This window comes from Psittacula echo, assembly GCF_963264785.1.
Source record: "Psittacula echo genome assembly, chromosome: 4".
Taxonomy (NCBI): Eukaryota; Metazoa; Chordata; class Aves; order Psittaciformes; family Psittacidae; genus Psittacula; species Psittacula echo.
Window position 1 is genome coordinate 80,097,457 of NC_137738.1, and position 21,820 is coordinate 80,119,276.

The 21,820-nt window shown below is 38.4% G+C and overlaps 1 protein-coding gene across 1 annotated transcript in view; it reads left to right on the forward strand.

The window, feature by feature from the left end:
- The window catches only part of EYS (eyes shut homolog), a gene marked incomplete at its 5' end in the record, with an annotated part of 835,842 nt that overhangs the window by 252,861 nt on the left and 561,161 nt on the right, over window positions 1-21,820 (forward strand). Inside the window, 2 exons of the mRNA XM_080615919.1 lie at window positions 16,743-16,940; window positions 18,459-18,580. Of these exons, the coding sequence (XP_080472045.1) occupies window positions 16,743-16,940; window positions 18,459-18,580 (320 nt within the window). The remainder of the gene's footprint in view (window positions 1-16,742; window positions 16,941-18,458; window positions 18,581-21,820) is intronic.

Consider the following 21,820-nt stretch of genomic DNA (forward strand, 5'->3'; position numbering starts at 1 on the left):
AGTACATTCAGCTGCATTTCTGGCCAATACATTATCACTGGTAGTCTTTGGCAGCATTTTATCTATTATAGTGTTAAGAAGGCCTCTCAGCCCTCTTATGAGCTTGATTCTGTTATAGTATCCTAGCTGGGGAGTTATTATAATAACTTTTCTATTAGGATATTGATTCTACAATTGTAGCCTTTCTATAATAGTATCACAGTTATTACAGAATTGATATTAAGTGCTTCAGAGGAGAGCAGTGTGTGAGAAACATACTGTGAGACTGTATCTCATTTAGGGGTCCTAACAGTTTCCTGGAAGGTAGAATGAAAGCTCCTATGTCTCCATCAGAAAATACTGTCTTGTTCACGCACAATTCAAGAATTAGTAAATTTTATAATCCCCACTGTCATATTTTATCTATATATAAAAATATGTATCCACACTTTACCTAAATTTATATCCATGCTGTTCCATGTAGAAGCATGTTAAATGCAGACCTGAAAAAAATTATTTACAGAGAATAATAGGAAGCAGAAGTTTGTAATGATCATGCTTTGAAATCAATACACTCTTTAATTTTCAGTGAAAAACTCCACATTCTTTTCTGCTGAGTAAAAAGAAAAAATTCCAAACCTCAAATCACCCCATATTTTTTCAGTCCCATGCTGTTCTCCATTAGAATTTAACAAAGTACGTTTTTTATCTTAAGCTAGTTATTTGTTACAAGGCTGAAAAATATCCATTATATTCTTCCAGCTGTGCCAGCAAAATCAAAACTCTTTTTGGATTGCTACAGTTTTATTTGTTTTCATTAGTTTTAAGTCTTCATATAATTTAAAGCTGGAGAAGGACATCAGTTTACAGATTTTACCTGGCACTTGCTTTTTGTGTGAAGGGAAGGGATCGAATGCCGCTACAATTTTTGGACCAGCTGGTTCTTATGGAAAATAAAGTAGGACTTACAAAGCTGCTTTATTTGTATTTGGGATTAAAAGCTAAGAACAGATCTTGCATTCCCACACCAAACTGCAAATTTTCCCCATTTTCTACACTGATATTTAAGGAAAAGGTGAACCAAACAAATTTTTGACCACCAACATTTGTATGACGCATGGACAGAGCCAGTATTCCAAAGAATATTCCAAAGAAAGCTCAGGAAGGAAGAATTCAGGTAGAGATTGTATATTTGATATGTGATAGCCCTGTAAGAGTTGACATGTTTGGGGTTTTTTCCTTAAAAAAAAGGCAAAATAAAAACCCCCAAAACCCTGTTTAGTAACTTGGTTTTAATAAATGGAGCAATGTGCAAAGAAGTTTATCCTTTGATCCAGATTATTGCATGACTCATTTTAAAAAATGCATTGTATGTTCTTGGTCTAGATGCTGCTAATAGGTACGACCTTTTTAATCAAATATATGTAATTGTAGACGAAAATTGAAATTCAGTTCTGAGGAAATGTCTACTTATTTGTTGCAGCCTTAATGATACATGTCTCCAAATGTGTTCCAATTAAGATTAAAGCAAAAATGGTAATTGGCCATTAAACATGTTGAAAAAGAAAGTAAACTAGTGAGAAAGGCAACTCAGCAGAAAAAAAATGCTTAAGTCTGTTGAAAAGCAAGAGTAATAATGGAGTTTTCAGCACAGGACACTCTATTATGGGAACAGCTAATTACAAAACAGATAATAAGTAAGAAATGTAAGTGCTCATGAAGCAAAAAAAACTGGAGTAGAGATAATGGAGTAATTACTTTTTCAGTGCTCATAGGCCAAATTTCAGTCTTCCCTGTGCAAAAAAAAGCAGTTATGCACGACCTGTGGCTCTTTCTAACATATCTCTGTGTTAGACCATAAAAGAATATCTCGTGTTCAACATCAGTTTACACCTGGTTTTGCCATTCTCTTGACACTGAATAGCCAAATAAAATTTTATTTAGGGAAAAAGGAAACTGATGCCTGGAAGTATGAAGCACACTTTGCATCACATAGAAGTTTGTTGTGGGTAGAGAAGCGGAGTGGCCACATTTGTGGTATATTATGTAGAAAATATGCATTGCCTCTAAGTAATAGAGAAGGTTTTTCTAAAAAAGCTATACAATGCTTAAATGGGATTTAGTATGAACTGGGACTTGCTCTTGGCTCGTGTTTGAAGTCACTGCAGAACTTCTTTGGAATTTTTTTCTGGTATTTCTACTGATTTTTCTATTGTTTTGAAAAGTTGCCATCTAGATACATAAATTCAGCTGTTCCTGTTTCCAAAATGAAACAATTGAGTGAGCAAGTCTTTTGCCTAGTCATTTCTAGTGTCAATTTAGACAGTCTTGGGTACGCAAGATATCTGTATGGGTCTGGCAGATACAACAAACTCTTTAGGAGATCCATAGCCTTCCAGAAGAGCACCAAGAACACAAAGGCATCTTTAAAAGCCCTATTTGCTGAACTCTGCACATACAAATTCAGTGAGGTATATGTTGTAGTTTCAGCTCTGCTATAAGTTTGCAGCTTTGGACACATCTTGATCCACAAAAAAAAATTTCTAAGCCTTTACAGCCATGACTGCTCTGGGAAATGCTGAATGTGTAAATCCAGTCATCTACAGCAGATAAGGGATTTGAATTTCATTGGTCAATCTGTGAGAATGGTGTACAAGAGCCTTAGTTGAAGGGAGATATAAGTTATGTAGATGATGCAAGGTATATTCACTGCAAAAGAGAATCTGTATTGATCTGATCCTTAATTTTCCAGAAAATATGGCAAACCACAACTTTTTTAAGACTTAAAATATTGTTACATTTTCCCTGGCTACCCTACAAATTATGAGGACATTGCTGTTGCTTAAACAAAAGTTTCCCAAATCTGGCTTTTTTTTTTTCTTTGGCTGGTAAAAGTTTGCAGCTTTATTTTTCTACATGGTGGGCCTATTTATGGTGTAGGGTCATCTGTTGAATACACAAAAGTAATTAAAAAAACACTGATAGCAGCTGCTATAAATAATGTCTGGCCAATCTCTCACATTTCAAGAAAATGAGATCAGGATCTCAAAACACAGAAGGGTTTGGCCGCCTGAACTGAAGTTGGCCATTCCTATATCTGAAAATTACATCCACAGGTCTTAGGCTGTAAAAAAACTGAGTTTGATACCAGCTTTCTTTGTTTTACGCATATATATATGTGTAATTTCAGTTGAATTCTGATGTAATAAACTAAGATAAAATAAAAGAATGAAAAGCATTCCATTGCATGGTATCTCAGTAGGAGATAAACCTTTGGTAATTGTTTTCCTTGGTAGAATTCTTTTATTTTCTGAGAAAGAGTGAAGCATCCTTTTACCTTGAAATGTAAAATCCGCAGATGTGAATACAGACATATCTCCATCAATACAGGCGTATCTTCCTTGTTTAGTAGTTGTAAACTGGTATATTTTAAAACAAAAAAATGCACCTAAATAATGTATTCAACTCCTGCTTTTGTCTATTTTTACAGAAATTTATACAGGTATGAAGGAATAACATACGTGTCTTTGTGTGGTTTTAATTTTGAAGTTTGTGATGTCGGTCTATCTATCTCATGCTTTGTTCCAGCATGTTGCATGGTCTGCATTATCATAGACAATTAAGGAAATGTTTTTTTACCTGAAAAGTACTAAGTACTGCTTTTCAAACATCCTTCTTTCAAAAAACAAACTTACTGATTTTCAGTTAATGTAGATTTCACAGAAAATGCCTTTTCATAAATTATATGGAGAATCACAAAATAATACTTCTCAGGGAAAGTAGAATTTGCATTCCAAGGAGAAGATGGATTTGCTATAAATTTGAACTGAAAGGACTTGCTATGTTTTTGAACTGTTAAAGTAATACTTGGCTTAATTTCAAGTAATATCAATATGTGCATGGTTCTGGGTTTTTTTTTCTTGCTCTTCACTTCCAAGGTGCTTCTGGGTTTTTTATTGACGTTTACTAGCCTTTAATCATCTCAGCTGTTGAGGTGTTTTGTTTTCTTCTGCCATAAAATAGATCAAGCTAAGCAGACAGTTTATAAAATAATGGCAAGCTTAGAGGTACTTCTAAGTTATAGAAAATTATAGAAAATTAAAATTTTGAATTTTTAATAGAGACTATTTCCTATTTAGCATTAAGACATTTAATCTTTAGAGTTGCCGGGATCTCGGATTTTAAGCATCTAACTTACTATTCATTATTGTTCCTGGGATTTTAAGGTAAGTTTATGAAAGCCTTTGTGGGTGGAAGCTATTGAGCTGTATAAAGTTGATAAAAAATAAACCACAGATTTCTATGAAATGGTAATTTTTTTAGGTTTTTTTTTCATTACTGTATCACTAATTTCAAAAGAAAAGTCATGTGAAAAGCAGAAAGTTGCATAAACATTTAAGGCAGGAATTTAGAGGTGAGGATCTTTGGGGTTTTTATGTAGCCTTTCATTGCTTTTGTACACTGGGATATTTCCCATAACTAAACACATTTTATTTATTCCTTACTGACGTCCTGTAAGCTGGTCTAATTTTCTCATTTCATTGGAGCAAAATGCTGTTAACTTCATTCATAATATGCATTCTTTTTCATCAAATTTAAAACTGTGGTAAGAAGAGTTTAAGGCTATACCAATATCCAATTACACCTGTGTTACAAGGTTACTGGAGCTGGATCCCAAAAAAATAAAATAAATTTTAATAAAAATCTTTTAGTTAGCCAGTGTCTAAAGATCAGGTCAGCATCACAGTTTCGATAAGAGCAGCTAGCAGAACTGGGGCTGTGAAAATTCCTAACTTCATAGCTCAACCCCGTCTGGTGCCCAAGTGTAGGTGCTGCTACATGGTTGTACTTCCTCTTTTGTCCAAATCATCACATAGACCATTTGCCAATGGCATTTGATCTGGCTTAAGAGCTTTCTGTCCTCATAAATGCATATTGTACATCAATATTCATTGATGAATACTGATCAGACTACGTGGTATTATTTGGGAAATTGCCACCCAAATGACACACTTGTTGTTCTAGTACTAGCCATAGCTGATGCCAACCTGTTGTGGTTTAAGCCCCGGCTGTAAATTAGAACCACGCAGTCTACTTCCCCCCCCCCCCCCCAACTCCCCAGAGGGATGGGGAGGAGAATCGAAAGAATGTAACTCCCACGGGTTGAGATAAAAACAGTCCAGTAACTAAAGTATAACACAAATCACTACTGCTGCCACCAATAATAATAATGATAAGAGAAATAACAAGGGAAGAGGATACGATACCACCCGCCGGAAAAGAGAGCACGACAGAAAAGAGAACGTGCCCTTCCGGGTAGCTCCCAGTTACATCCCCCGGCATGACATGCTGTGGTATGGAATACCTCTTTGGCTAGTTTGGGTCAGGTGTCCTGTCCCTGCTTCCTCCCGGCTTCTCCTCCTTGCTGGCAGAGCATGAGACTCACGGAGTCCTTGGTCAAGGTAAACATTCTGACCAGCAACTGAAAACATCGGCTTTATCAGTATTATTCCCAGGCCAAAAGTCAAAACCACAGCACTGCACCAGCTACTAAGAAGGAGAAAAACTGACTGCTACTGCTGAACCCAGGACACAACCTTATGAAGTTTAACCATGGCAAGTGCAAGGCCCTACACCTGGATTGGAGCAATCCCAGGCACGGCTACAGGTTGGGCAGAGAAGATATTCAGAGCAGCCCTGCAGAGAAGGACTTGGGGGTGTTGGTCGATGAGAAAATGAACAGGAGCCAGCAGTATGCGCTTGCAGCCCAGAAAGCCAACTGTATTCTGAACTGCATCAAAAGGAGCATGACCAGCAGGTCAAAGGAGGTGATCCTGCCCCTCTACTCTGCTCCCGTGAGACCTCACTTGGAGTATTGTGTGCAGTTCTGGTGTCCTCAACATAAAAAGGACATGGAACTGTTGGAACAAGTCCAAAGAAGAGCCACGAGGATGATCAGGGGAGTGGAGCACCTCCCGTGTGACAACAGGCTGAGAAAGTTGGGGCTGTTCAGCCTGGAGAAGAGAAGGCTGCGTGGAGACCTCATAGCAGCCTTCCAGTATCTGAAGGGGGCCTACAAGGATGCTGTTCAAGGACTCTTCATCAGGGACTGTAGTGACAGGACAAGGGGTAATGGGTTCAAACTTCAACAGGGGAAGTTTAGGTTGGATATAAAGAAGAAATTCTTTACTGAGAGGGTGGTGAGGCACTGGAATGGGTTGCCCAGGGAGGTTGTGAATGCTCCATCCTTGGCGGTGTTCAAGGCCAGGTTGGATGAGGCCTTGGGTGACATGGTTTAGTGTGGGGTGTCCCTGCCTATGGCAGGGGGGTTGGAACTAGATGATCTCAAGGTCCTTTCCAACCCTAACTATTACATGATTCTATGATTTTCACTATATTGTCGTAATCATGCCAGCAGTTTGCAATCAGATATATTTTGTCATTGATTCAGACTGTACTATCATGGCAAAATGCTGACTTTGAAAGCTGTTGTCAAATCTAATTCCTTAAAATGTTAGTAGTAAATGGCTTTTTTATTAAATTATTTTCCAAAAAGAACAACAACATTGAAGAGATGCCATTTCTGATTATAGGAAAATTCTGTGCTACATATCAGCATGTTTCATGTGCAGATTTGTGCTGAGCAAATCAAACAAAGAAACATGAATAGTTTTGCATAAAGAAGTGAAAACTTATCCCTGGTAATTTATTTTCTATGTCATTTGTATAAATCAAGCTTTTGACTTGCAAGAATATCCTTAACATAACAATTCAAAAAAAAAAAATATCTATTCTTTTCAGTGTTCATTTACATTTGGAGATTCTACTCTAGAAGTATTATAAGCAAACACAGTAGAAAAGAGAACTTATTAATGTTAGCAGAATGGCATTTCTGAATATGTAATATGCTTCTCGCTCCTAAAAAAAAAAAAAACAACAACAACAACAAAAAAAAAAAAAAAAAAAAAACCAAAAAGCTGATTTTCAAATAAATAATTCACTATTTCATATATTGTAAGCTAATAAAGAAACATAGCATAGACTTATATATATATAGAGAGAAGTATAATATTTAATTCAATGTATTGTGCTACTGAAAAAGAAATTGTCCTTCAGCTGACTGTAGTTTAATAATTTTGTGCATATCCTCGTGAGATTTGTTCAGGTTTATTCTAATAAGGAGGCTTTTAATTGTCTAGTAAAGTGAAGACAATCTATTCTTGTAATCAATAAAATATAGCTAAGAATTAAATAAGCAAAAAGCTTAAACTTGTCTAATGGAAATAAGCACAGTTGGAAAGATATGTTGAACTTACTAATTCATTAATGATTTTCTGTTTGATTCTTTCACATTTGATCTGTTGGGCATACTTTATTTTGCTTTTTGTCAGCTAACTATGTTTAGGGAACACAAGATTTTCAGTCTGTGATGGCCAATTAAAAAATATGTCAGTGAGAGAAGGCAGTTTATAAACTGTTTCCCTGGCACAACATTCCTTTCTGTCAGCACTCAGAGTCATACTAGTTCAGAAACTTACAAGATCAAGTGAGAAATTTCCTATATTAGTGAAAGAAAAGTATTCAAATTAATCAGTAATAAACATTTAATATTTATATTTTTGCACAAATATTCTCTAACAAGAAAGAGAAAAATGCAGAAAACGGAAATTCTGTTTTCTGATTAATTTACTTTATTAAAGAATTTTTCACCTATAACCTGTTGGCTCCTTGATTTATCCAGATAGCTTTAATCATACATTTACAGCATTGTAAAAGAATGCTGATATGAAATCAAAAGCAGTGGTGAGCTCATACTGACATTTAATCCCCATTGTCTGTTACTATCCAACTGTAATCTTTGTGTGGATGTCCATTTTTCAAAATACTTCCACTTTAAATCACCCAACTTTAAAGCAGCCAGCTTTCTTTTCTTGTTTTCTTGCTACTTATATTCATTAGCATTGTTACTTAATAATGAATCATTTTCAGAATTGTATTGAAATAATATAAACAGTTGTGATCCTCTGAGTGAGGGAATGGGTTTTTAAATTATTAATTCTCAACACTGACAGTTAAAATTAATAGATTCAGGGAAAGAGACTGAGTGGGTGGGAGACACTCTTCTTTTCTTTTTGTTTTTCCCTATCCTTCAGTTTTAATATGAATGAAGTATTTGCCATTTCTGCCAGAAACAGAGAAAGATTTTTCATGCAGTGAGGAGGAGGGAGGAAAAAGAGGTTGAATTTCTAATTAAAGAGTGGTGAAGGTTGCTTGAAAGAAGGCACTGGAAAAACTGTTTATATTACTACTAGCAATTAATACTGTACCACAAGGTTGGGCTGCATTTGGTAAATAGGATTGTTAACCCACGTTATTAACTTTTTGACCAGGTTTTATAAATGTCAGGATAATGTAAGTAGTTTTAGCTTTGTGCTGTTTTGTTTTACTATAGCTAGGACAAAAGCAGTAATTTATGTTTCCCCTAATATCTTAAAGAGGGGGTAAAAGTCTTTTTTGTCAGGGAACAATTTTGGCGTAATTTCAAATCAGTACAAACTTCACTGGAATTGGTATCCTTCTGAGTAGCTACCTTGAGCAAGAATCTGAAGAAGAGGTATAAACCCTTGCTCCTGCTTGCAGAATGTCATGGGAGGAACGTGAATGAACTCCTTACTAGCCAGACATGCCTCCTGGCTGAGCTACTATGCTGCCAGGGGAAGAAGTTTGGGAGGAAGAACTGGCTGCACAGCGTCACTGATGACAAAATACAAAATGTAGGGGTGTTTTTTAGACACCTTGAAGGGACAAAAGCCTGATACAGGAGCAGGATTGGAAGAGGAGAGGAAGGATAGGTAGGGGATATACACAGGCATGAGGGGACAGAGTCTTCAACAGTGGATGCTGGAAGATGATTACTTCTGGTAACTTGAAGGAGAGTTTCTCTTCACCTGCAGAGGTTCATTTATGGAACAACTACTGGGCAATGACAACAGATGAAGAAGAGTCAGTTTCATCCAGAGAGGCATGTAAGCTGTCTGAGCCTGATGCATCCACCCTCACCAGTACCACTAAAATGAAGCAGTGGTTGACAATACATAAACTCACTCCTCTGAGGGAGAATGGCACCCATCCATTGACCAGGTCTAATCTCTGAGGAGGTGTATTTGCATGTCAGAGGTCTGGATTCAGGATGCAGGAAACAAATTGCCAAAGCTTCTGCGGTGCCAGCTTATTACCTTTTGCTGCTTATTCATGCAGGAATCAGCAATACTGCCAACAGAGAGACCCTGAGCATATCAAAAGTGACTAGTGGACTCTAGCAGCAAGGGCGAAGACTGAATGGGACCCAGAAAGTTTTCCACAGCACTGCTGGTAGGAATAGGAATCCTGAGGGTTAATATCTGATTAGTGGTACAGGCAAGAGAGGTCCTATTTGAGCAATGAGGTTTGATGGGCAAAGATGGAATAAATCTAAAAATAAAGAGAAGAAAATCTGCCAACAGGATTGCTAACTGCGAAGAGAATTTTGAACTACATTAATCAGGGAATGCAGGAAAAAAGAATAACTAAAGGGAAGAGGAGATATTCTAGTATAGAAAAGGAAAATCATCAATGTGAGTCTCTATATTATAGAATAGTTAAGGTTGGAAAGGACATTAAGATCGTCTAGTTCCAACCCCCCTGCCATGGGCAGGGACACCTCACATTAAACCATGCCACCCAAGGCTCTGTCCAACCTGGCCTTGAACACCGCCAAGGATGAAGCATTCACAACCTCCCTGGGCAACTCATTCCAGTGCCTCACCACCCTCTCAGTAAAGAACTTCCTGCTTACATCCAATCTAAACTTCCCCTGTTTAAGTTTGAACCCGTTACCCCTTGTCCTATCACTACAGTCCCTAATGAAGAGTCCTTGAACAGCATCCTTGTAGGCCCCCTTCAGATACTGGAAGACTGCTATGAGGTCTCCACGCAGCCTTCTCTTCTCCAGGCTGAACAGCCCCAACTTTATCAGCCTGTCATTATACGGGAGGTGCTCCACTCCCCTGATCATCCTCGTGGCTCTCCTTTGGACATGTTCCAACAGTTCTATGTCCTTATGTTAAGGACACCAGAACTTCACACAATACTCCAAGTGAGGTCTCAAGAGAGCAGAGTATAGAGAGGCAGGATCACCTCCTTCGACCTGCTGGTCACACTCCTTTTGATGCAGCCCAGGATACAGCTGGCTTTCTGGGCTGCGAGCGCATACTGCTGGCTCAAGTTGTTTCTCATCAATCAACACCCCTAAGTCTTCTTTGCAGGGCTGCTCTGAATCTCTTCTCTGCCCAACCTGTAGCTGTGCCTGGGATTGCTCCAACCCAGGTGTAGAACTTTGCACTTGGCATGGTTAAACTTCATAAGGTTGGTATCAGCCCACCTCACAAGTGTGTCAAGGTCACTCTGGATGGCATGCTTCCCTCCAGCGTATCAACTGAACCACACAGCTTGGTGTCATTGGCAAACTTGCTGAGGGCATACTCAGTCCCACTGTTCATGTCACCAATAAAGATGAACAAGACTGGTCCCAACACCAATCCCTGAGGGACACCACTAATTACTGGTCTCCAGCCCGATACTGAGCCATTGACCACAACTCTTTGTGTGCGGCCATCCAGCCAGTTCTTTATCCACCGAGTGGTCCACCCATCAAATTGATGTCTCTCCAATTTAGAGACAAGGATGTCATGTGGGACAGTGTCGAACGCTTTGCGCAAGTCCAGGTAGATGACATCAACTGTTCTATCCCTGTCCATCAGTTCCGTAGCCCCATCATAGAAGGCCACCAAATTGGTCAGGCAGGATTTCCCCTTAGTGAAGCCATGCTGGCTGTCACCAACCACCTCCTTGTTTTTCATGTGCCTTAGCATGCCTTCAAGGAGAACCTACTCCCAAGATTTTGCCAGGCACAGAGGTAAGACTGAGTGGTCTGCAGTTCCCAGGGTCATCCATTTTCTCCTTCTTAAAAATGGGGGTTATATTTCCCTTTTTCCAGTCATCGGGAACTTCACCTGACTGCCATGATTTTTCATATATGATGGACAGTGGCTTAGCAGCTTCATTTGCCAGCGCCTTCAGGACCTGCAGGTGGATTTCATCAGGTCCCATGGACTTGTGTACATTCATGTTCTTAAGATGGTCTTGAACCAGATCCTCTCCTACAGGGGGCCCAAGGTCTTCATTCTCACAGTCCCTGCATCTGCCTTCCAAGTCTTGAGTGGTGCAGTCAGAGCATTTGCCATTGAAGACTGAAGCAAAGAAGTCATTAAGAACCTCAGCCTTCTTCAAATCCAGGATAGCCAGTTCTCCTGATAGCTTCCAGAGAGGGCCCATCTTGTCCCTAGTCTGTCTTTTATTTGCAGTGTACCTATAGAATCCCTTCCTGTTATCTTTATCCCTAGCAAAGTTTAATTCTAACTGGGCCTTAGCTTTCCTAACCTGGTCGCTAGCTTCCCGGGCAACATCCCTGTGTTCTTCCCAGGCCGCCTGTCCTTGCTTCCACCTTTTATCAGCCTCTGTTTTCCCTCGAAGTTTCCTCAGCAACAACTTATCCATCCAAGGAGGTCTCCTGGCCCTCCTGCTGCACTTCCTTCTAGTGGGGTGCAAGACCCTTGAGCTTGTAGCAGGTGATTCTTGAATCTCAACCAACAGTTTTGGGCCCCCCTGCCCGCTAGGGCTATACCCCTTGCAACCTTACTAAGCAGGTTCCTGAAGAGGCCAAAGTGTGCTGTCTTGAAGTCCAAGGCAGTGAGCTTGCTGCACTCTCTTCTCAGTGTCCTGAAGATCTCAAGATCGGCCATCTCATGATAGCTACAACCAAGGCTGCCCTGGAGCATCACTTTTCCAACGAGCCCTTCCCTGTGGGTGAGCACGAGGTCAAGCATGGCACCTCTCCTTGTCGGCTCCTCTGTTACTTGCAGAAGGAAGTTTTCTTCCACACAAGGTACATGGAGCTCAAAAGAATTGCCTGTGAGAATGCATGATCAGGGAAGCCGTTACAGTTCTTTGGAGTGCAACTGAGGTCCCATTTCAAGTGCCTACAGACAAAGTACAAATATAGGAAAGACAGAAGGAGTAAGGAGTCTGTGTGCTTTCTTAGTACTACAGCCTCCTATCAGAAGAATAATGTAAACAGATAGCTCAAATTAATGGTATGCTGGAATGGATGGATGCAAGCTCTCTGGAAATACAGACAGAGGAGATGAGGAGTCTGGGCTGAACTTCATGCAAAGCAGTAGCTTGAATGCATGGATCTTTGCTATGAAATGATTGATGCACTACTCAAGCTGATGGGGCAGGATGAAAACGGAACCATTTAAAGAAATACTGTGATGAGTGTCTGCTAGAGACAGCTTGATCCAGAAAAGTTTATGAACTCATCTTTAGAAAACTGGAAAAAAGACTCATGAACACAGGCCTTAGTTCACGTTAGGATATTATTACAACCCTAACTTTTATTGGAAAAATAACATGGAAAACCACAAAAATCTCAGAGCACACATAGGTTTTGGACCATACAACAGTTGAGTACAGTTTTTTGAAACAATTGCAGGGGGAAAAAACTAGGGGAGGTACTTACCTGGATTCTCTATTCATGAATAAGGAAGAGGTGGCTTGGGACATAAAGGTCAAAACCAGCTTTGGCAACAATGGCAGTGTGATGATGGGGTTTATAGTCCTGAGAGAAATGAGAAATTCAAGTAGTAGAATAATGATTTTGGACTTCAGTGAACTGACTTCAGTTTGCTCAGGGATCTGCTTGGCAAGCACTCATTAGAGATTGCACTCAAGAGAAAACTGATTTATCTTGGGCCCACTGATTTATTTTAAAAGACAGATTCCTCAAAACAGTTCTTTCCAGTGTGCAGAAACTAAAGCAGATGTGACTGACAGGAAAATGGACAAATGGAGAACTCCTGCCTCTGCTTAAAGAGAAGAATTGCACAGAAGGTAGATGCAGTGGTGAGCTACCTCTTCACCCAGACATCCAGTCATGTGGAAACAGAATTGGGAAAGCTAAAGGGCTAAAGGGCATGTGAGGCTAAAACTATAAAGGGAAGTAAGGGCAAGAAGAAAGATTTCTATAAGTCTACCAGTAATGAAGATGGAGAAAAATGCGATCACATTGATGAATTGACAAAGGACATGGAAGAGTCTGAGATACTCAAGGCCTTTTTCAGGCTGTTTTTCCACCAGTGGAAAAGCTGAGATTTTTCAATCTGGAGAATAAAGTTTCAGGGATACCTAACAGAAGACTAACATTTAATATGAGCTAATAGAGAAGACAGATTCAGGCTCCTTTTCTCAGAGCACACAGTGAAAGCCATCTATCTAAGATTTCATAAAAAAACCCCAACAAAACAGTGTAGAAGAAAAAAGCAGAAAAATCTGAGTATGTAATTGAATCAGCAGAGCGAAATATTAGATATAAAGTAAAATTTTTCTGGAATATATAGTTAACTCATTAAACTTTGCCACAAGATACTGATATTAAAAATTTTAAATCCATCAACATTCTTAGACAGAACTGTGCACAGTCCTATTTATACTGAACAAGTTGTAAATAATATAAGCCTGTGGCCTTTAGGACATACATCCTCACTCTTTCTTATTGCATCCTGATTTTCCAGTTGTTCACAAAAACTCTGCTGTGTTCTCATACAAAAAGTGGCAGTACCTACCACCGGAGAAGAATACTGTAATTGGGGAAAACTATTGCACTGTTGCATGACTTTTACTTTATCTACCAGAAATGTGTCCCTGCACAAACTCTTGGCACGTAAATGGATGGGCAAATCTGTTTAAACATTCTTTCACCAACACAGGAAAAAACCTAATACTGCATTACTGATCATCTGACAGACTTACGATTGTGAGCCATGTGTGAAGTTTATTCGTGTAGGTGTGAACTCCACTTTAGGAATCAGCAGGGTTGTCACCCATGTCAAGCTGTTGTGATATAAAGATGAAAACTTCAGGGCAAAATCTCAGTATGCTGTATGGCTGCTTTTGCTGTGCAATTCCATGAATTACAGATCTGAGACTGCTGGCTGCCTATGGCAGGATCATCTTGCACCGGAGAGATCACTGGTGACATAAAGACAGTTAATAACTTGTGCTGTTTTTTTCTCCTCTGTCAGCATGACTACTGGGGTCAAAGAGCTGATGTTTGGGTTTTTTTAACCTCAATCTGTTCCTGCTTGTTGTTTTTGCTATTAGAAGCCTTAAGAATTTAGCCTTTTTATGACTTTATCTTATGATAAGGAATCAGCTCACCTAAAATCCTACTGACATTTGGACAGTGCATGTTTCATTATTGTGAAGAAGACCTGTGTGCTACTACATGATTAACAGCTACCAGTAGAAAAAGAAAGGCAGCTAATGTGGAATAGGCCAACAATATTTTTCTATAGTGACAGTATAAACAAAGGAGGAGATAGTGAGTTCAGCTGACTGCAGCCAATGCCAAGAGTGTAACTGTGCATCTGGCCATCCTCTTTTATTACAGAGCCCAGATCCTTTTACTGACAACACATCTCCATAAATCTAAAAGTACATTTCCCAAGATAAAGTTTAACATTCTGTCTCATGGTCATCTTAATACTGAAGTTGTCCAGTGAGTGTTCTTCATCCTGTCACCGTATCCTACAAATTTAAGGAATTTTAAGCTTTCAGTCAAATCACGGAATGGCACTAAGTGGCACTGTAGCTTGATCTCAACCACTTCTCTGTAAAGCCTTGTTCTTCTGAAACTGTAATTGAATATTCACTATATTCCTACAGAATAAACTAGCCACTTAACTGATTCAGTTTCCTCCAACTTACGTCAAAAAAGCCTCTATGAATTGCCAGTTCTGTTAATTAGTAACAGATCTACAAATTTAAAGCTGCTATATGCCTTAGGTGACCTGTAAGATTGGTTGATTCTTTGTCAGGAATTCTTGTCTGAAATTCTGAGCCTGAAAAGAAGCTGAAAATTCTCAGTACTATTATCCATCACCTGAACATGCCTTTGCTCGTTGTACCAGGTGCAGGTGCAACCCATCCACCGCAGGGTATGGATGAACTCCACAGTCAAGGTGGTAGTTCCTTGGTGAAAACGTGTATAAGGTTGAAATGCTGCACATGAGGAGTGAGGATAAAAGTGTGAGAAACAGTCCTGTGAGCACCACCATGAGAGAAGAAGGAGGGGAGGAGATGCTCCAGGCCCCAGAATGGAGATTCCCCTGCAGCCGATGGAGAAGACGATGGTCTATCAGGCTCCTGGCAGGAACTGTGTCCCTTGGGAGGTCCACACTTGAGCATGGGAACAGTGTGAGGAGGAAGGTGGGGTGGAGGAGGACTATAATGGACTGACCACTATCCCCCTTCACCACCCTTTTGTGGTGCTCAGGGGTAGGGAGGAGGTAGAGGAGACTGGAGTGAAGGAGTGAGGTCTGGGAAGAGGGGGATGGAGGAAAGTGGCTTTATTTGGTTTTGTTTCTCACTATCCTATTCTGGTTTTAATTGGCAATGAATTTGATCAGTTTTCCTCAAGTTGAGTCTGTTTTGCTCATGATGGTAATTGGTAAGTGATGGCACTATCTTTATCTTGACCCATGAGGTTATCTATCTTATTTTCACCACCCTATGTAAGAGAAGTGAGAGAGCAGCTGGGTGTGTATCTGGTAGCCAGCCCAGGTCAACCCACCACAACATAATTATATGGATATGATTTTCCTCATGACTACCCAGGTGCTTTAGATTGTAGTATCACATTGCCCATTACTGTTGTTAAGATTACAGCCTGTCTAAGGAAAAGGGAGGTTGTTGGGGCAGGGAGAATTTGCTCCAGGAAGGAATGCCTGGGCATTCAGAGCTGGGGCAAGGGCAATGGAGAAGTGGGCAGAGGGTATGCATGCAGCAAGCCCTTTGCAGCTCCACCAGAAAGACAGCTCAGCCTCAGCAGTCACAGCAAGGCAGATGGGCTACAAAAGGGCTCAGTGGGGCTTGTACACAGTTTGTTGGGGCCCTGAAAGCCACTGGGCTCTGAAACTAATCCTGAAAGACAAGATTTAGATGAGGGCTACTGCAATCCAAGATCACCATCACATGATTCATTGATTAGCTCAGCTAACATTATTTGTTATACATCAGAGTGTTTGTTAGGAAAGAGTAGAAATGGACTGTGTGAGACTTTCTACTGTATGGAATTCTTACAAATGATGGAAGTAGTTGCTCATTGTAAAACATATACATAATTTCGGTAAAATAATGTGTGTAGTCACAAATTTCAAGCAGAATAATTATGCAAGGTTACTTGCATTTCAGTCAGGATTACGGGTTAATGTATAAACAGCTTTTAGGGTAGCTGTGACAACAGAGGATCAAGAAGAAATAACAGAAGCCTCAAAACAGAACTCATTAATTATTCTGAAATATACATTGTGAGCCTTTTTTGAGGACAAGGGTAAATGGAAAAACTAAAATATATTGAGATAGCTATTATGATTTTTAAATGTAATGTAATTATATAAAGAAAACAGACAAAATTGTCTTTTTTTGTTAGTAATTCTACAAAGCAGATAAATGTTTCTGCATGGTAACATACGTATCTGTACCTCTGAGACACTCCAACTCAATTTTAACCAGGGATATAAAGAAAATACAGCTTGTAATAGGCAGCAGCTGCAGGGATATGTTCATTAGTTAAACACTGACAGCTTTGCCATTTTCCTTTTCAGGTTTGAACTGTGAGTTTAGGCCTTGTGAGGCCAGCAATCCCTGTGAGAACGGAGCTGTGTGCATAGAAGAAATGAATTTGGACGTTTTTCCCCTTGGATTCCAGTGCCAGTGTGTGAAGGGCTTTGCAGGTCCACGCTGTGAGATCAATGTCAATGAGTGCAGTTCTAACCCTTGCCTCCATGGATACTGCTATGACAGTGAGTTCAGTCTGGTTACTCACTTTAATGTAGAGTAGTCTTTCTGTTGAAGAGTCTGTAGCTACTGAGCTGCTCTGGGGAGAACAGTGGATAATTTACTGAAATTTAGCTTGTCTGATGCTCCACAGCCAGTACCAGAAGGATTATTTTTGCCAAAGTGTTTCAACTCCTGGCACTGGGATTTCAGTGTTCAGGGGGTCAGAACTGCAGCTAATGAGAAATTTTAATGAGATTTGTGCTGTCTCCTTTGATACCTACATTAGCCAAACACATCTTACATTGTGCATTTGATGAGAGAATATTCAGGTGCTGAAAAGGAGATCATGGAGCAGTTAGGCAGTATTTGGTATAATTCTGACGAGTCCAAAACGGCATTAAACATCAAACTGATGTAAATGGAGTGTCAGTTTACTGTTAAGCACCTTCTATAGTGTATAACTTAACACCTTCACTAATAGATACATTTAAAGGTTTTAGAAGCAGCTTGATGATGAATTATTCTATTATAATTTATCTGGATTGGGAGGCTAAGTTCAGTAGCACCCATTATGTATGGAGTATTTACTGGGAAGTTTTATGGGGCCTTTGCCACCTATCAAACACTTTCTGTGCTTGGTTAAAAAAGGTAAAAGTGGTACTTTTCAGAGAACCTTACAGTGCTGGCTGGAAAGCAGAATGAAGTCTGGAGGTCATGCAGTCAAATCCTCATGAAGCTGGACTATGAACAGTGCTAGAGCAGGTCAGGCAGGGATTTTTCTAGTGGAGTTTTGAAAACCTCTAAGGATTCAAAACAGCCTCTTCCACTGATGCACTACACATGTAATGTTCCCCCACCTCCCAATCCCATCCAAATCTCAGCTGTAACTTTTGGCTATTGCCCCTTATATTGTCTAGCACTACTAAGAGGAATTCAGTTCTGTCATTTGTGTAACTGCCCTTGAACCCTAATTGTTCTATGATTCTGTGGTGAAAAAGGGAGAGAATTTTTATCCTTAGCTTGTTAACATTAAAATGAAGCTTGGAAATACATCATAGGTTGAGCAGGCAAATTTAACTCAAGCAAGTTTTCTTTTAATATAGTGATATAAGGCAGTCCTTGCTCCTCAGAAAAAGCTAACAAGACAACCAACATTTAAGTTGCCCATCTCATTTAGGCACAATATCAGAGATAAAATCTTATGTACTTTGTACAGTTTTGTGATGGAAAATTACTCACTGGCTTATAAGATACCATCACTTTTTCAGAAGCTAGTAATGGGTCATTGATTTATAATTCTTCTGTCAAAATACTTTAATTGTTTAAACAAATGCAGTACCTGAATTTGCTTTCAAATTAAAAAAGTATTTTGAGATATTGGATTTCATTTATTTCAATATTTTAACATGTCCACACCCCTTATGTAAAGCCAGTCCAAATCTTTTTCCAGATACTAGTCATAACTGTAGCTCACTTAATTCTACTGCATTCTGTTGTTATTCTAAACCACTCTTACTACTAAAATACTATCTCTGTTACAGTTGTGGATGGCTTCTATTGTTTGTGTAACCCAGGATATGCAGGACTGAAATGTGACCAGGACATTGATGACTGCATAATTAATTCTTGTGAACACAATTCTACATGCGTAGATCTACATCTGGTCAGTAGAGAGTATTTTTTACTTCAAATGATTGCTAAGTTTTCTTCCTGGAAGCTATAGTAATACTGCTGCAAGTTCTAAACCTCCACTTAATCCATAAACCTGTCAAGAGTTTTACAATTGTGCTTTCCAGTCACTGTTGTTGTTTTTTGTTGATTTTTTTTTCATTTGTAATGGTACAGGCAGTGGGAAAGAGCAGTGCTTTTATAATTTAAAAGCAGTTTTTGAGTCAACATGGTTATTTGGGGAATTCAAAAGGAGCAGAATATTTTTATCTAGGTCTGTTTATGGACTCAAAGTGACAGCAATACTCACTTACATTGACAACACTACCTTCAAATGGGCTTAAAAAGTATCTTACCCCCAAAGAAAGATTTAAGTACTTTAGGACTTATTTTCAAAGTTCTTTAGCTATATTATTTCTGAAACATGAAAAGTGTTTAAAATAGCTTCTCAGAAATAAAAACATTCTATCAATTAAGAGATCAGTCTGTCTGGGTGGCATATTCAGAATTTTAAGGTTAATGTATTATAAAGGTTCTCACTACCATAAAATTCACATCCAAAAATTATGTAAAACACATAGTGAGCAGCAGCAGGAAGGATAATAACACAGTGTTTTGCTTAGCTAACTGTAGAGAGAAGCGGGAATGCAGCAATTGTATTCTCAATATTCTAACAGTGGAGTGCTCTGAGACAATATGCCAAAGCATAAATGGTTATAACTGAGGAACTACAAAACTCTGACTGAGTGGCTCAGATAAAATTTGGGACATCGATTGTGTATTCAGTTCCCAAATTTGTTCATCCAGTGAAATGGACAGAGTCTTGGGTGACTTGGTCTAGGGTAAGACATCCCTGCCCATTGCAGGGGGGTTGGAACTAGATTATCTTAAGGTCCTTTCCAACCCTCACTATTCTACAATTATGTGATTCTATGGCTGGGCATTAGATTAGGCAAATGTGATGATAAGGAAATACTATGTTAAGTAGTGACACCCAGATATACAGAATTAAGAGCTGATTTTTATAAAATAGAAAACTCATCTTAGCAACATATCAACGTGGCAAAATATAAAACAATAAATATAATATATATAAATATATTAAAAGAAATATAACCAAAGAATAATAAATATATAAATATAATATATACATAATAAATATAAATATAATAATATAAATAATACATGGCAAATTATAAAATGCTTTTCTATAGAATTATCATGGAAGAAGAAATAATTTTATCTGTTGCAACTAGTAATTTTATTTATTGCAACTTATCTGTGACATGAGTAAGAGGAACTAATCAGAGCAGACACTTCCTTCATTAGGTCATCTTGGCCAGCAAAAATTAAAAGCTGCCAATATTAGTACTATTAGCACAGCTACCTGTTGTATATATTCTCAGGCGTCGGTCAGCTCAACCCGAATTGTATTTTTTTGTAGCCCGTATATAAAAATTGTAAGATATTGAAAAACGAGATTGATGCTGGGAAGGTTGGTCTGATAGTATTTGCCTTTCATAATCATTTATCTTTTTGTTGTTGGTAATTATGAAATAAATCTGATTAAGGTCTAAGTGTCTTTATTTTTACTCTAGCAAGAAACATTTGGTGAGCCTTGCGTAAAACAGTGTGAAATCTTGGATTTACATTCATGTAGAAGTAATTCAATTGTTCAGTCAAACTAATGGATCAAAATAATAGGATGAGAGAAGTATGAGAACCTTTGAAAGGCTGCAGTGTTGTCACTGTGAAAGAGAGAGTTGCAGTCCTCATGAACTGGCAAAAAGTAAAAAGGTGAAGCTTTCTGCATTCACTGTGCAAGTAATGAATAAAAATAGGATAAAACTGAAATATATAAACAGCAAAATATTTTCCTAAAAAAGCTATTATTGAATATTTGCCTCTGGCTTTGCTTATGGTAAGGCAGGGTTTACCCAGGACAATTTGCAAATTGTCCTAAAAGAAGTTAAAATAATTAATTCCAAGTATAGTATAAAGTTGAGATATTGTCCCTAATAATTTTTATAAGATCAAATGGATCATACAATAGCTCTGACTTCAGTTTTTGTTTGTACTGTTCTGTATATCAAAATATAATGTAAATCCTGTCACTTTAGTGTATATGGATATCCATGCAGCAAATTGTAATAGATGTTTCTTCAGAGCTTTGTTTCTGGAAGCTATTATTTCTGTGTACTTACCAGACAGTAAATGAAAAAAATATTAACTGTAAGTAAACTTACAGTTGTATAATACTGGTTTTATTTCAATCCCATATCCTCCTTATGGTTAACTCTCTGCAACTGCTTGAGTTAAACCACAATTATTTCTCTTTCAATAAAACACAGTGTTACGTAAATGAGCTTTCCAACACAGTAACAGAAGATACTGTCAATTTGAACCTAAAGAAGCTATGATTACTTGTACAGTTTCTGGTTTTTTAAGTGGAAGGAAAAAAGATCTCATAACAAGGTGAAATTCAGTCTTTTAGGAACCTACATTTTGCATTATAGTGAAGGTTTATGTGAAACATGGAGGGAGAGAACTATTAATTCATTTATTTCTTTTTTTTGTCCACTCCCACAGAAATGTATTCAGAGTTGACAGACAGGAGGTCTACTCCACAGATCATTTCTCAAGTGTATAACCCACAAGTAGGTTAGCTTATTACATAAGTTATGAAAGGAAGATTAATTGAAAAAACTCTGGCATTGAGAGCTAGGGTAAAAGCAGTAGTTAACTGTTAACAGTTTACATTACCCAAAAAGAAATTAGTCAGATCTTTGGACTAACCCAATTTCCTAAGTCTGTAACCCACCCTTAATTTCAGTTTAAGACAGAATTTCCTGTACTTTCTGCTAAATAGGAAAAAGAAAAGAATCATCTCCAAAACATATAATTCATTTTAGAACATCCAGAGATGCTCAAGGTATAATGAAGTAACTGAGTTTCAGGAGGCTGTTGCTCGTAGCTGTTGATAGCAGGTGGTCTAACATTTGAAATAAGGATAAAGACTAGATAGGCCTGAGTCAACAAAAAATTTCCAGATTTCTGTGGGAGTGGAAATTCTCTAAGGTCTTAATAAAGCAAACAAACTTTGCCACTGAAATTGGTCAGTGCCTAAGTTTAACTAAAGGTCAGAGCATATACTATGAATGGCATACAGCATACAACAAGCAATAAGCTCCTTAAAGTTCCCAGGTCACATAAATTCAAGTTAAGTTGTATGTGA